The 12,668-nt window shown below is 35.6% G+C and overlaps 1 protein-coding gene across 1 annotated transcript in view; it reads right to left on the bottom strand.

The window, feature by feature from the left end:
• LOC126262335 (dedicator of cytokinesis protein 9) overlaps window positions 1–12,668 on the bottom strand; it is a 356,303-nt gene that overhangs the window by 262,365 nt on the left and 81,270 nt on the right. The window contains exon 8 of the mRNA XM_049958894.1: window positions 9,650–9,825. Within this exon, the coding sequence (XP_049814851.1) occupies window positions 9,650–9,825 (176 nt within the window). The remainder of the gene's footprint in view (window positions 1–9,649; window positions 9,826–12,668) is intronic.

Genomic DNA, 12,668 nt, shown 5'->3' with positions numbered 1-12,668 from the left:
TAGTAGTAGTAACAGTAGCAGTAGTGGTGGTAGTAGTAGTAATAGCAGCAGCACTAGCAGTGGCTTACCTGGTAAGTGTTCTGTTTAACCACTGCAAGACATTAATTACCTAGGGCCGTCTGTACAATCTCCGGCTAGCAGCCAGTTAAGCTCTACTCCCAGAGTAGCACAAGAAATGCACTGTACAAACCCCAAATAATGCCTATCCGGAGAATAAACTCAAGATAAATAACCGATGATTTTTGGCCGGTTAGCGAGCTTAACTGGGAAATAAGTTGTCAAGTGGCAGAACTAATGACAGATGCAGTTGCAGACATCAATGACAAGATTTTGTCTCAACTGTTCACAAGCGTGATGAAGAAGAAAAAAGTGAGATGACGCTGATTCCAAATTTATATCCAGATTTCGCTCATCAAAGGAAGCCATACTTTGTCTTTAGCATCTTGTCTGTGAGAAATGGGAGCATATGACAGACAGGTGAGACTATTTCTCTGTTTTCTAAAATAATAGTGTTTTTTATGCATTTGATTTTAGTACTTTGTGAATTCCGTCGTGTTATTTATGTAAATCAGGCACAATAAAATGATGACTTGGCCAAAATAGTTTTATTTATCTGGCATGTATTAAAATTTCTGCAGCAGTGGAAAGGACTGTTTCATTTTATTTAACAGTGCCTTAATAAACTTAACCAAATCGAAGAACCACACCAGTTATGAGCACTATTTGTATTAACAGCTGTTTCAGTTTTAGACGAAAACATTGATTTTTCATGCAGCAAAACATTTTTAATGAAACAGTTGTATTCTAATTTCTTTCAGCCACATTACTTCAATAGTAGAACATGTTGTTCCACTCTGTTTTCAATTAGGAATTACCCTTTATGTAAACGCCATGGCAGTGTCGGAAAACTTTCGCCTTTTAGTGAAAATATTCCAATTACATGCCCATTGACGCTTCAGAGCAACATTATCTCCCATCTACCATTATTCACTGAAGCCTGTGGACTATCTGTGTTTACTCACACTAAGTTTAACACAGTAAGATTAACAGGAAAGTTAGTATTTAAAAAACCGGTGATGCTTCCTCAGCTACAGAACATAGCTGCTGTGTTTCTTAATTATCAGTATTATCCCCATAAGCCCATCCATATTTATGATAAAATAATGATTACACATTTACATTACAGGAGCAGAAAAGGAGTCTAGTTAATGTCTCCACACAGTTTTAGCACAGTGGAAGGAATGCCTGGAAAGCTATGTTTTTATCTTTCCTATTAAGTTATTTTCAGTGTCCTCCTTTATTTCAGATTGTAGCTAGCTGAAGGTAACTAAAACTGAAATATCGTATGTTGCACTTCTGCGAAGCACCATTTTTCTGTAATTGATGGCTTAGTATGACAGTTTAACGTAATAAATAGTAACTAATGTCCAGAGTTCACTCAGCCACATCTACAGCAGAAAACATTGTTCACGCTTATCTCCCATTGGGGCAACAACTTTACATCTTTTACTGAATGCTTCTGGGCAAAAAAGTTGTACACAACCTAGAATTATTCCTACAAACATATAAATTACTTGTGCTTGCTCAAGTTAAGTTTAACACAGTAAAATTAACAGGAAAGTCAGTCTTTTTAAGAAAGAAGTATATGGCTGTTGTGTTTCTTGGTTATTAGTATTATCCACAAAACCTCATCCATATTTATCATAAAGTAATTGTTACCTGTGTGTCACAAGAACATAGGTACTCGTCCATTCAGCTAACACGTAATCTTTAGTTATTGAATCTACGTAATCGCAACAGTGGAAGGACTTGCTAGCAAGTTATGTTTTTTACATTTCTCTTGAATTGTCAAACAAACTGTCTCATGTCATTCTTTTTCTTTTTTTCAGAAATTACTCTGTTCCACCAATAAAGCAGCTACTACTGACACTCAATTATTCTGCCTGTGATGATTTTTTTTCTGTCCATTGAGAACTTCATTGGTACTGGCAAGGGGACAGCCAGGAGGATTATTAAATGGATGCGTAGACACTGGACAATAGGCACAATACACAGTTTTGTTAATTAGGCTATTTCTGTTCTCTGATGTAATTAACTGAAAATAAAATAAAGACATTTGCATGGAATAATATACTTTCATTCTGAAATCATTTGTTTAAGCTGTACTTTCTGATCCTAAAATTTAACTTATGCTCTTTTCTAACCAATACAGTTCTTCCTCCCTTCTCTGGTTCTTGTCATGCTACTTTTGAAGCAGCACCATATGCAACTCTGCTAATTCTTTCACATTTGAGAACATGTATTTTTATTCTGAAAACAAAATTTACAGTTTTAAGCTGAGATGACTGTAGAAAAGCAAGAATACAGTAAAGGTGTCATGTCTACAGTTACTTCCTCTTCGCACCCACGTTACATACAGCTGCCAAAGACGATTGCCAAAATTATGTATGAAATAGTTATTGTTCATCAAATTTTTAGGGTGAGATATAATAACAGCCTCCAATGTGAATATGTGCCATAGGTACATTTCTACCCCAGGATTATAAGAGCCGTCCACTGTGGCCAAGCGGTTCTAGGTGCTTCAGTCCTGAACCACACTGCTGCTATGGTCACAGGATCGAATCCTGCCTCGGGCATGGATGTGTTTAATGTCCTTAGGTTAGTAAGGTTTCAGTAGTTCTAAATCTAGGGGACTGATGACCTCAGATGTTAATTCCCATAGTGCTTAGGGCCATTTGAACCATTCGATTATAATAAGGATTACAGTTGTTTATTGTAAATGTTGGCATCTTATTCTCCATTTATATGCTCAATATAATTATTAATAATCACTCATAGAAACAAGATTTATATATTCCCAATAACTGTAAAAGTGGATGCACAATGTTCAAAAATTCAGCAAAGGTACTTTCAGTAGAAACCCCTTGCTGCTGTAATGAATTAGTCATTCTAACACACAAATACAACAGCAAACTAGCCAGTAACACCCCTCAGCATTGTCAGTCAAATCAATCTCAGTGATGTCTGTATTGTCACACTTGGAGACTCTTAAAAGACCAACTATTTCACAAAGCAGATCGCATTTCAAATCACTTTTATACTATGTCCCTACTTGGCCTATGATGTCCTTCCCGTGACAACTTTATCATGTCATAAATTTCATTATATACAACGTTTCATATATGGCGCACTATGGATCTGTAGCCTCTGCTGCCCTTCATAGACATAATATTTACATGCTTGTTTCTTGGGGGGAAAAAAATATCGTACATCTGTTGTTGCAGCTCAGTGGATCTGTGTGAAGTTGTTTCTGAATGGAAACTATAGCATTTTTTCCCATACTTTATTCAGAAATCCAGAAAGATCTCTTACTAGTCAACCAACAAATACCTGACCCTTTAACTAATTTTACAATAGATCGTTATACTGCTATACATGCAAGTACCCTACAAACTTCATTAAATGTTTCGCACAAATGTTTTCAATTAATGAAACCGCGGAAGATTTCATGTTTTCTACAACACTCTTGAACTCTACTGCAGTATCTACCAGCCTCAAAATATCCTCAAACAAATTTAATTTTGTGATCTGGAGAATGCTTATCATTCACGTTACACATGCTATTTCTGCAGATGATGACTAAACTAAATACAAAATGACATACGCGAAAATATCCAGTGCGCTCTTAAGTTGTTGCCAACATAACAGGACAGGAATGCTATTCCGGGAATAATTAACCCATGAATAAAATGGTCTCATACAACATGCGCTACAACTTAACCCTTGGTTAGCCTCTTCCTCAGTTATCTATCCCTGGATTTAACCCAAGATTGTACAATTGGCCCCCACTGAGATAGGTATGGTTTTTATTTATGGCCACGCATGGCTGTATAAAAATGCATTTTCAGACAGAAGACAATTCAGGCCTTAAGGAATTGTCAATTATGTTTCGGATGGAAGCGTGAGGGGTAAAAATTGTAGAGAGATACCAATGCCTGAATACAGTAAGCAGGTTCAAATGGATGTAGACTGCAATGGTTATTCAGGGATGAAGAGGCTTGCACAGGAGCAGAGCTGCATCAAACCAATCTTTGGACTGAAAAACAAACAACATTATTTATGCAGTCAAACACCTTGGAAAGCAAATAAGAAACATCAACTGGTTTTAGTTTATTAATTAAAGCTTGTAATAGTTGGTGAGTGAACATACAAACAGCTGTCTCAGTCGAGCAACCCTTCTGGAATTTTAACTGTGATATTCTAAGTAAATTGTTTTTGCTTAAATGTGAAATTACTCTTGAATACATTACTTTTTCACATATTTTGCAAAAACACATCTGTAAGGGGATTGCTAATAATTATTTAAGCCTTTCTCCACAAATTAATAACTATTTCTTCTTGTCTGACACATAGTTCAATCATGCATACAGACTCTTCAAAAAATGCTGAAGGGGAGGGGATCTGTAGACTGTTACAATTACAGGAGAAGTATTTTGCAGAAACAACTCATAAGCACATGCTTTAGGTTCTGATCCAAACAAAAATTCCTTGTTTCAATATTTTTCACTTATGTCCAACTTCACACGTGTTACAACTCCTCTTTTTTGCATTCTAACACTATACGAAAATGATGCCAATCTATCATCCCTGATATTTAGCTTCTCTATCCCTGTGGTTATATGACATTCAGAGAGATAAACAACATCTATCACTTCAGAATTTTATAAATTTTCTACACACAAGCAGATCATCTACCTAAATTTTCAGCCCCCTTACTTCTGATGAAACAACTGCAGTGAACCCCCATTTTTTAAAACTTTCATGACATCCATACTTAAGAACCACAAAACTGAGGAAAATGCAGAGTCGAATAAAACATTAAAACACCCAAAGTAAGAGTAAACACATATGTAATTGGCATACATTATTAAAAATTGTAATCCTCACCAATACATTGTATAACACCTGTACAAGCAAAGGAAATTAAATGTACAATACAATATTTAAATAATAATTTGTAGAAATTAATTTCATCAGTTCTTAAAACATCATAGATGTGTAAAAGCAAGTGAAAATGTGTCAAAAAATTGAAATTGGTATCTGAGTACAAGGTAATTGAGCTATTTTCTGACATGTTATGACCACAAATTATCCTTTGAAATATGCTATGCGTAATTGAGTCATCATTCCTTTGTGCTCACCCCCCCCCCCAAAAAAAAAAAAAAAAGGAAGAGAGAGAGAGAGAGAGAAAGAAAAGAGAAGCAAATAGTGAATTAAACAGAGGTATGGTGAAAGGTGTCAGAATCTGACACGTGGTGGTGTGTTTTCCTTCTATAGCCAATGGCTGTTTAATTGGGTTGAGTAGGCTTACAAGTCATGTACACACTACTAAGCTTGAAATATGTTTACGGCTACTTGATGTGGACACCTTTTGGAAACATCTTTTGAATCTCAGAAACATCTACCCACAGCAGTGTCACCACTGATCAAAGGAAACAATATTTCGGGTCAGCTACTGCATGTCACCATTGGACAGCACACATGTATGTTTGCATGTCACATTGTGTGGTCTGTTGTATAGAGTCGTTAGGTGTTCTGTTTTCTCTCACTTATTAAGTTTTTCTGGGGAAAAAAATGCAGTGGACAAGACAGCAGACTGTTAAGTTGTTATCCTTGTACCAGGTTGATGGATGCTTGTGGAATATATGAATTAAGCAGTACAAGAACAGCTATAAAACAAGACGTTCTGCAGGAAACTGCTGCTACATTGGATAGAATACTATGAAAGACTGCGTAGAAAGAAAGCAAAGTCGTCCATCGTAGTTTGCTTCAAAATGTGAAATAAATACTAAAGGCTCTGGAATGACTCTCCTATTGACAAAAAACTAAGACTAACAGCACGACTCATTGTAATTGGTTTCCTGAAATTTCTATATTTTTTTTTTTTAGGGAACGATGATACCATATTTGCCAGAAACTCAAAAATGTTATATGATATCCAAGTGAAATTACAGAAACTAGAGCTGTCTTCCATATTCAGTTCCCATATACATCAAGATTTTTGAAACAGTTGTTCTTTAGTATGTTTTCGCTCACCAAAGAAGACTGTATCCAAACCAAAAAAATCAATTTCTTACAACAACTAACCTGATTTTATCAAACATTACCAACTACTATAGAAACTCTCCATCCAAATAATTTTGTAGTTTTAAAACCAACTACGAAATTCTTTGATAAACACAACCTTAGTCCACAAAACTACTAAACACTGAGAGATGCTTATGGCCTTCACGTCATAAGTCAAGATAAATAAATAAAAAAAGAATGAACGACCGACATCTTTCATTTTGTTTGCATGACCCTTTGAGTATTAGTAATGTAGCAGCAAATATTACAGTTTTCTCTTCGACATGACACGGCAGACAATCCAAAAACAATGCAACAAATAGCATTGCAGACGATAAAAATACACACAGATATGTTTGCTGCCAGTGTGGACAGAAACAGAAACAAGAAACAAAACCAGAAACAGATGTGAAACACTGTAGGAAATAATGTTTGCAACAGACACGTTTCCAGTGGCAGTGTGGATGCTGCTTCACATTACTTTTTGCTGTTGTGATATCACTAGTGGGCTTTTGACTACTGACTTTTGTGAGCGCTTACGAACAATCCATGTGTGATCTTTGATTATTCATTTGCCTCATACTGGTTGACATATGAGTGCAGTATGCCATCTGAAAGAAACGCTGGTTGAAAGTACCATACCAAAAATACATCACACTTATCATTAATTGTCAATTAATAAAGTATCAATGATTACAAGATGCCAATATTTTTTCATCTTATCATTGTTATCACATTCATTATGATAATAATACAATATGTTCTGAAATATTTGATGTTGTACACATTTCTGTCTGGTTAAATAATGAAGGATGAAATAGATACTGCCTGTTTATTTCCGAATGTGTGGTGATTTCCGAGTATGCAGTTACACAAAAAACTTAAAGAAGACTACTTACATTCATGTGAGTGAAACAACCAGCAATAAAATTCGTATTGTTCCTTGTCACAAGTACTTCATTGTTTATTTCTTAATAGGTGCTGATTTCTGAGTGTGACATTAGACAGGAAGATAAGAGAACACCTTAAACTGTAGCAAGTGAAATGATGAGCAATAAATTTCATATTCTTCCTTGTCTCAAATATTTCGCATGATGTGCAACCACAAATATAATCCCCAAAGAATTCTTGCTACAACTGAGATGCTCCTGTCACTAAAACATCCATTAACATAAAATTGACACTACAGTGATTGACAAATCGATAGCCTCATTCCTGATCGCCTGCACAGTGCCACCACGTCACGATTATGTCAGTTCCCGCGAAAAGTAGTGTGAAGCGTATTCAACCAATTATCATTGTGCAGTGAAGCTAAACATTGCAAGTTGTTTTGGCAATGCCAATTGTAGATTATGCCAGCATTTCCTCTCTCACATCTACCCTCTACACAATGGCCAGAAATATTCTCTTAACTCCATCACTTATAACTTGTTCAGTTACATCAAATGCAAATAGGAAGAAAATGGGCAAAGTCCAGTGAGACATCAAATAAGAACATAGAATTGAGTTAACTTTGCTAGAAACAAACTTAAAAACAAGGAATTTTTAGCATTGATATTATGGGTTTTTCACAAGGGCTACGAATTTATTGTATAGAATCGGGAAAAATGTAAAATCGGAGGACATAGAATCAAAGTTCCACTGTAACTTTATTTTTCTGGAATATGCTGCATATATTATGGTCCCAGTCTGCCCTATGTTCTTTTGAGACTGTCTGTCTATAACGTATAAAATGTGACACTCTGACTCGAGTAGTCACAGACATTCTGCCTTGTGTGCTTTTGGCCCCTTTACACTTTCCATAAAATGCTTCACTAATCTGCCCTTCCCCCTTCTATTCAGGTGCAGACCATAATTTGTATATCCCCATCCCCCAACTGTAGCAACATGTACAACACAGATATATGACTTGGTTCAAAGCAATCCATTCAGCTCTTTGTTTCCTCAGCTGACAGCTGTGTTAACTCAGGGCTGATCATGGCACTGCAAAATCTCCACAAACCCATACAAGTGTGAGCTGTTGCTGCTCCTATTTCCTCCAGATCATCTTTAAGACTACCTAAGTAGCCAAATAGACTGTTTCCCACTCCTCCCACTATAAGTACCTGAGCTTTGTCATCCAAATCTCTGCACAAAACCCCTGTGTTCTGTGTCACCTGGCTAAGGTTAGCACCAGGTTTCACAATGTTTGTGACCTCATATTATACACTTACCTTTTCCCATAGCGTCTGGCCTACATCTTCCCTTGACTGCCAACTCAACTATTTCAAGTAACAGGTCAAACTGATAACAGGAATATGAAATATGATAGCCAATGTTTACTCCTTCTGCATATTACTTGTTACCTTTTCCCAGGGCCCACTGTCGCTTTTCCCGAGAATGCAAACACCCCAAAAATATTCACTGAATGTAAGTTTTAGATCGCAGAATACACAAAACAAATGAAACTAAAAAAAGCCTGATTTTTTAACTACAATATTAAAAGACATTATTTGAAAATTATGAAAAGCACTGTAAAATCAAACGATGGAAATGCCAGGTAGGAATATCAACACTGTAGCAAAGACAGATAGCTACTTACCATAAGGAGCACACATTAATTTGCAGCCAGGCACAGTTAAAAGCTTTCAGCCGAGGTGCTTGAGTTGGCGATTGTAGGTGCACGAGGTGTGCTTGCTAGTTTGTATGAATGGTGTGTGTGTTTCTCATTTGTTGATGAATGCTGCGGCCAAAAGCTTTATGTAAGTGTCTTTTAATTGTGCATGTCAACTTAATGTGTGCTCCTTATGGTAAGTAGCAATCTGTCTTTTCCTACTTTGTTGAAAAGCATTGTAAGGTATCCAAAACATAGCATTCCACACTGTTGGTGGTGTCAGAGCGCTTAGAGAATGCAAACCAACAACCACAACTGACTACTGCCAAGGTGTGAGGAGTCCAACCCTACGATTTTAGACGTATTTTTTATATGCATACTTAATGATTGTATTTGTAGCATAATACATGAACATTATACAGTATTATTTTTCACCTTCTAAGTAAGTTACAGATGAAAATGGATTAGAGTGGTATCACATTCCTTAGGCCTACTTCAAATAAGTTAGCTGGCAGTTGCTAAGGGTATTTATAAGCAATGAAAAAAAAGCCAGATAGGGTAATTGTACACAAGCAACATAACTTACACAGTATTTTTGTGTTTTTTACATGGTTATAGATCCCAGAGGATATCCTCATACGGGATTTGCAGAAAATGGGTTACTTGTCTATATTAGCACGAATGTCATGTCTTAGACAGATCCCATAAACAATAAACAAAATGTTGAGAATAATGGCTGTTAATTTTATTAAAGCCTCAGACTCCTAGAAATAAAGACATATTATGTTATTAGTACATGTTAAAACGTTCACCGAAAAAGCATGTACCAGTAACACTTGTGAGCTAAAGGTCTTTGTTAAACAATTTCAAGCTTATGAGTAATTATCAAATGGTCTCTCGTAAATACAAAGAAAATTTAAATAGCCTCACCAATATGTGTGGATAAATACTAAATAATCGACGCCTATTTTCTTTTCTAGCCAATGATATGGATACATCAGTTTCACGAGAATATTTTATCAGTTGAGGGTTCATACTCTGCTCCAGCCCTTTTAGTGTACCATACATTTGAACTGGTTGTGGAGAAGGAGGCTGAGCATTATTTGCTGCAACAAAATAAACATTTACTGATTTAAGTTTCTTTCTACAATAACAGTACAATTTTTCTGTAAAGCTGTAACACATGATAAGGCTTCTTAAATATGACAAACCACAGTATATGGCACACTTCTGCAGGTAAGAAACATACTTCATGTCAAAGAACTTTACCAGGAAATGGTGCAAAAATGTGTAAAACTAGCCACTTCATGAAAGACTGTAAACAATATTTGATGGACCATATGTACATGATTGAGTACTGGGTGACAAAAAGAGGATGTAAGTGGTATGCATGAAAATATATTATGTCATGTAGTGTTTTATTAGTTCACAGACTCACTTGCTGGCTTCCATAAAAACACTATTTATGTTGGATAAAATAAAGTTAAAAATTTTCCCCAGTACCTTAAGATATAACTCAAGACAGAAAAACACCACAATTATGAACACAAGGATGAATATATCCAATGCGTTATAGATGAGAGAGAATTTCAAAGTCTGGGCATAAATGATAATTAACTGACATAAACAAATAAATTAAATATGGAAGACAGATGAAGATAGCAGGCAAATAAAAGACTACAAGGTATAAGGGAAGATGGAACTAAAGAAAGTAAGATATGTGGCAAAGGCGCACCCATGCAAAAGCCAAAGCATTGAGAACATTTTCTAAATAATTTGAAAAAATATGAACACAGAGGGAAGCTAACTAACAGTGGTAAGTACCTTCCACAATCCTAAATGGGCTCAGTCACATAATAAAAATAAAACAGAATAAACATATAGTATAAGAATTTACTTCATTTTACAAGTCTTAATAATGGGTCTATTAGTGGGAACCAGCCTCGGATTCTTCTGAAATAATTTGGGAAAACCACTGAAGCAAAAATCAGGTTAGCTGGATCAGGTGAACAAGCCAGAAGCCCCCTACAGTTAATCCAAAAAATTACCAATTTACTATTTCAGAGGCTTGTACTTTTTATATCAAGTGTCACGATGCATTTCAATGGTCATGCCATCTTCATCAAGTGGATTATGATGTTTTGAAATTGAAAAAACTACTTGTGGCATACACATATTCCATCTACGTGGCAAACAGTATTATGGAAGGAAGGTTATGTTTCATCTTGCACTGGTGAAGTGATAATCTGCATTATTGAAAAGGGTTGTAGACATTTCTATGTAGAAGCTGTATTTACTGTGTATATGCAATAATACTTCTTGCTGTATACATCTATAGTGCACCACACGTGTTTGTCTCTACAAATTTCGAACTCTAATTTTTGCAAGTGTTACACTGAAAAATAAAAACTATCACAAAGGCTCTAAGCATTGGTGAGAGATACATCAAAGACAGTGAGACATATTACTATTTGGGAATTCTTAGTTCTAAGTAACAATACAGTAGCATGGAATTAATGATTTAATTATTTCTGTTTTAAAACAAAAATGAAACTGTGATTAAAATCAGTGACATGGATTTTCAGATTTTGACAGGTTTATATTACTGCATCATATACCTCAAAATAATTAAAAGCATTATTCCTTTGCAAATTACAAGTAGAAGTGTACAACATAAACACTGTTTACAGTTTGCAGACATATTTGAGAAAACTATAAACAGGTTGGTTGAGATGGATTGAATTTTTTCCTTTAGCCATTTTGGTCCAATCTTCTTGCTGTGTACAGATATATCAAGCTCTTCAAACAGGCTCATCTTATGGTCATATTTAATTTATGCAGTATTTGCAAGTTAATGTTTATGTTTTCATATTTGTGTCCTTTGTATTTGATGTGTCCTTTAAACTGGACATTAAAGTTATGTCCAGTTGTCCTTTATATGGAACAAGACATTTAATATGAACACCAATATTGGGTTCGAGCAGATCTCAGCATTGCTCTTAATACTGTGGGGTAAGCTGTGGCATAACTTATTGTTAGTGGAAAAGCTGTTACAATACTGTAATATTTAAAGGTGTAGGCAATTTCTCAAAAAATGTTTCATAAATACAGGATACCTACAGTGGGCATTTTATTTGGTTTATTATTATTTTTCTATTTTCTTCACCTTTATTTCGCACTTCATCGGATAAATTGTCTATATGTGAAGGGAGTTATCCATCATCTGCAGCTGTTTGTGCAATGGTTCCCATTTCTCTGTGTTGTTTTTCCATCACTTAGTGGAGTTTTTGTTTCCTTTGTGTATCACTGATCTGTATGCTGCTACCATATGAGAACTGGGCTGGTATGAAGAGTGATGTGTACTATGAAAACGTACAGCAAGTGTGTCTTCCAGTTATGTCCTACAGTTATGAAGTAAATATGGCTTTTACATACAGTCAGAAATGTTTGTAAAACCTTCCAGTTCTGTAAACTGGCATTACTGTTTCTTCACGACTGCAAGACAATATGTAACCATCTTTCCAAATCGCTGTCTGCCAAATAGATAAGACACATGCATGTCACAAGTAAATTCCATGATCTATATTAATTAATTCCATGTGGCTCAATGGCCTGGTGCAAGTATTTCTATTGGATGCCACTACGGCTACTTGAGTGTCCCTAACCCACACCAGTTATCCAACTGGGGAAAGCAGTCATCCAGTTTAACATGGAATCTGAACCAGATGCTGTTTTGCTGTAAAAAGTCTTAATCTACATGAAGATAATGGTATGACTATTGAAAAGTGCAGTGGTGTCTAAAATTGAACTAAAATCAAAGTGACTGAAGGAGTACACTTATAATTTTTTTGTGCAAGCCAGAATCCTCTTTACATAAACAGCTTCTGTGTGTTCCAATACATTACAACTGACACAAACAAATAAGCCTAAAGTAACAACAACAATTTAG

This window comes from Schistocerca nitens, chromosome 6 (genome assembly GCF_023898315.1).
Source record: "Schistocerca nitens isolate TAMUIC-IGC-003100 chromosome 6, iqSchNite1.1, whole genome shotgun sequence".
In the NCBI taxonomy this organism is placed as follows: domain Eukaryota; kingdom Metazoa; phylum Arthropoda; class Insecta; order Orthoptera; family Acrididae; genus Schistocerca; species Schistocerca nitens.
Note: the sequence above shows the minus strand (reverse complement) of the source record. Positions and strands in the feature narration are given on the sequence as shown.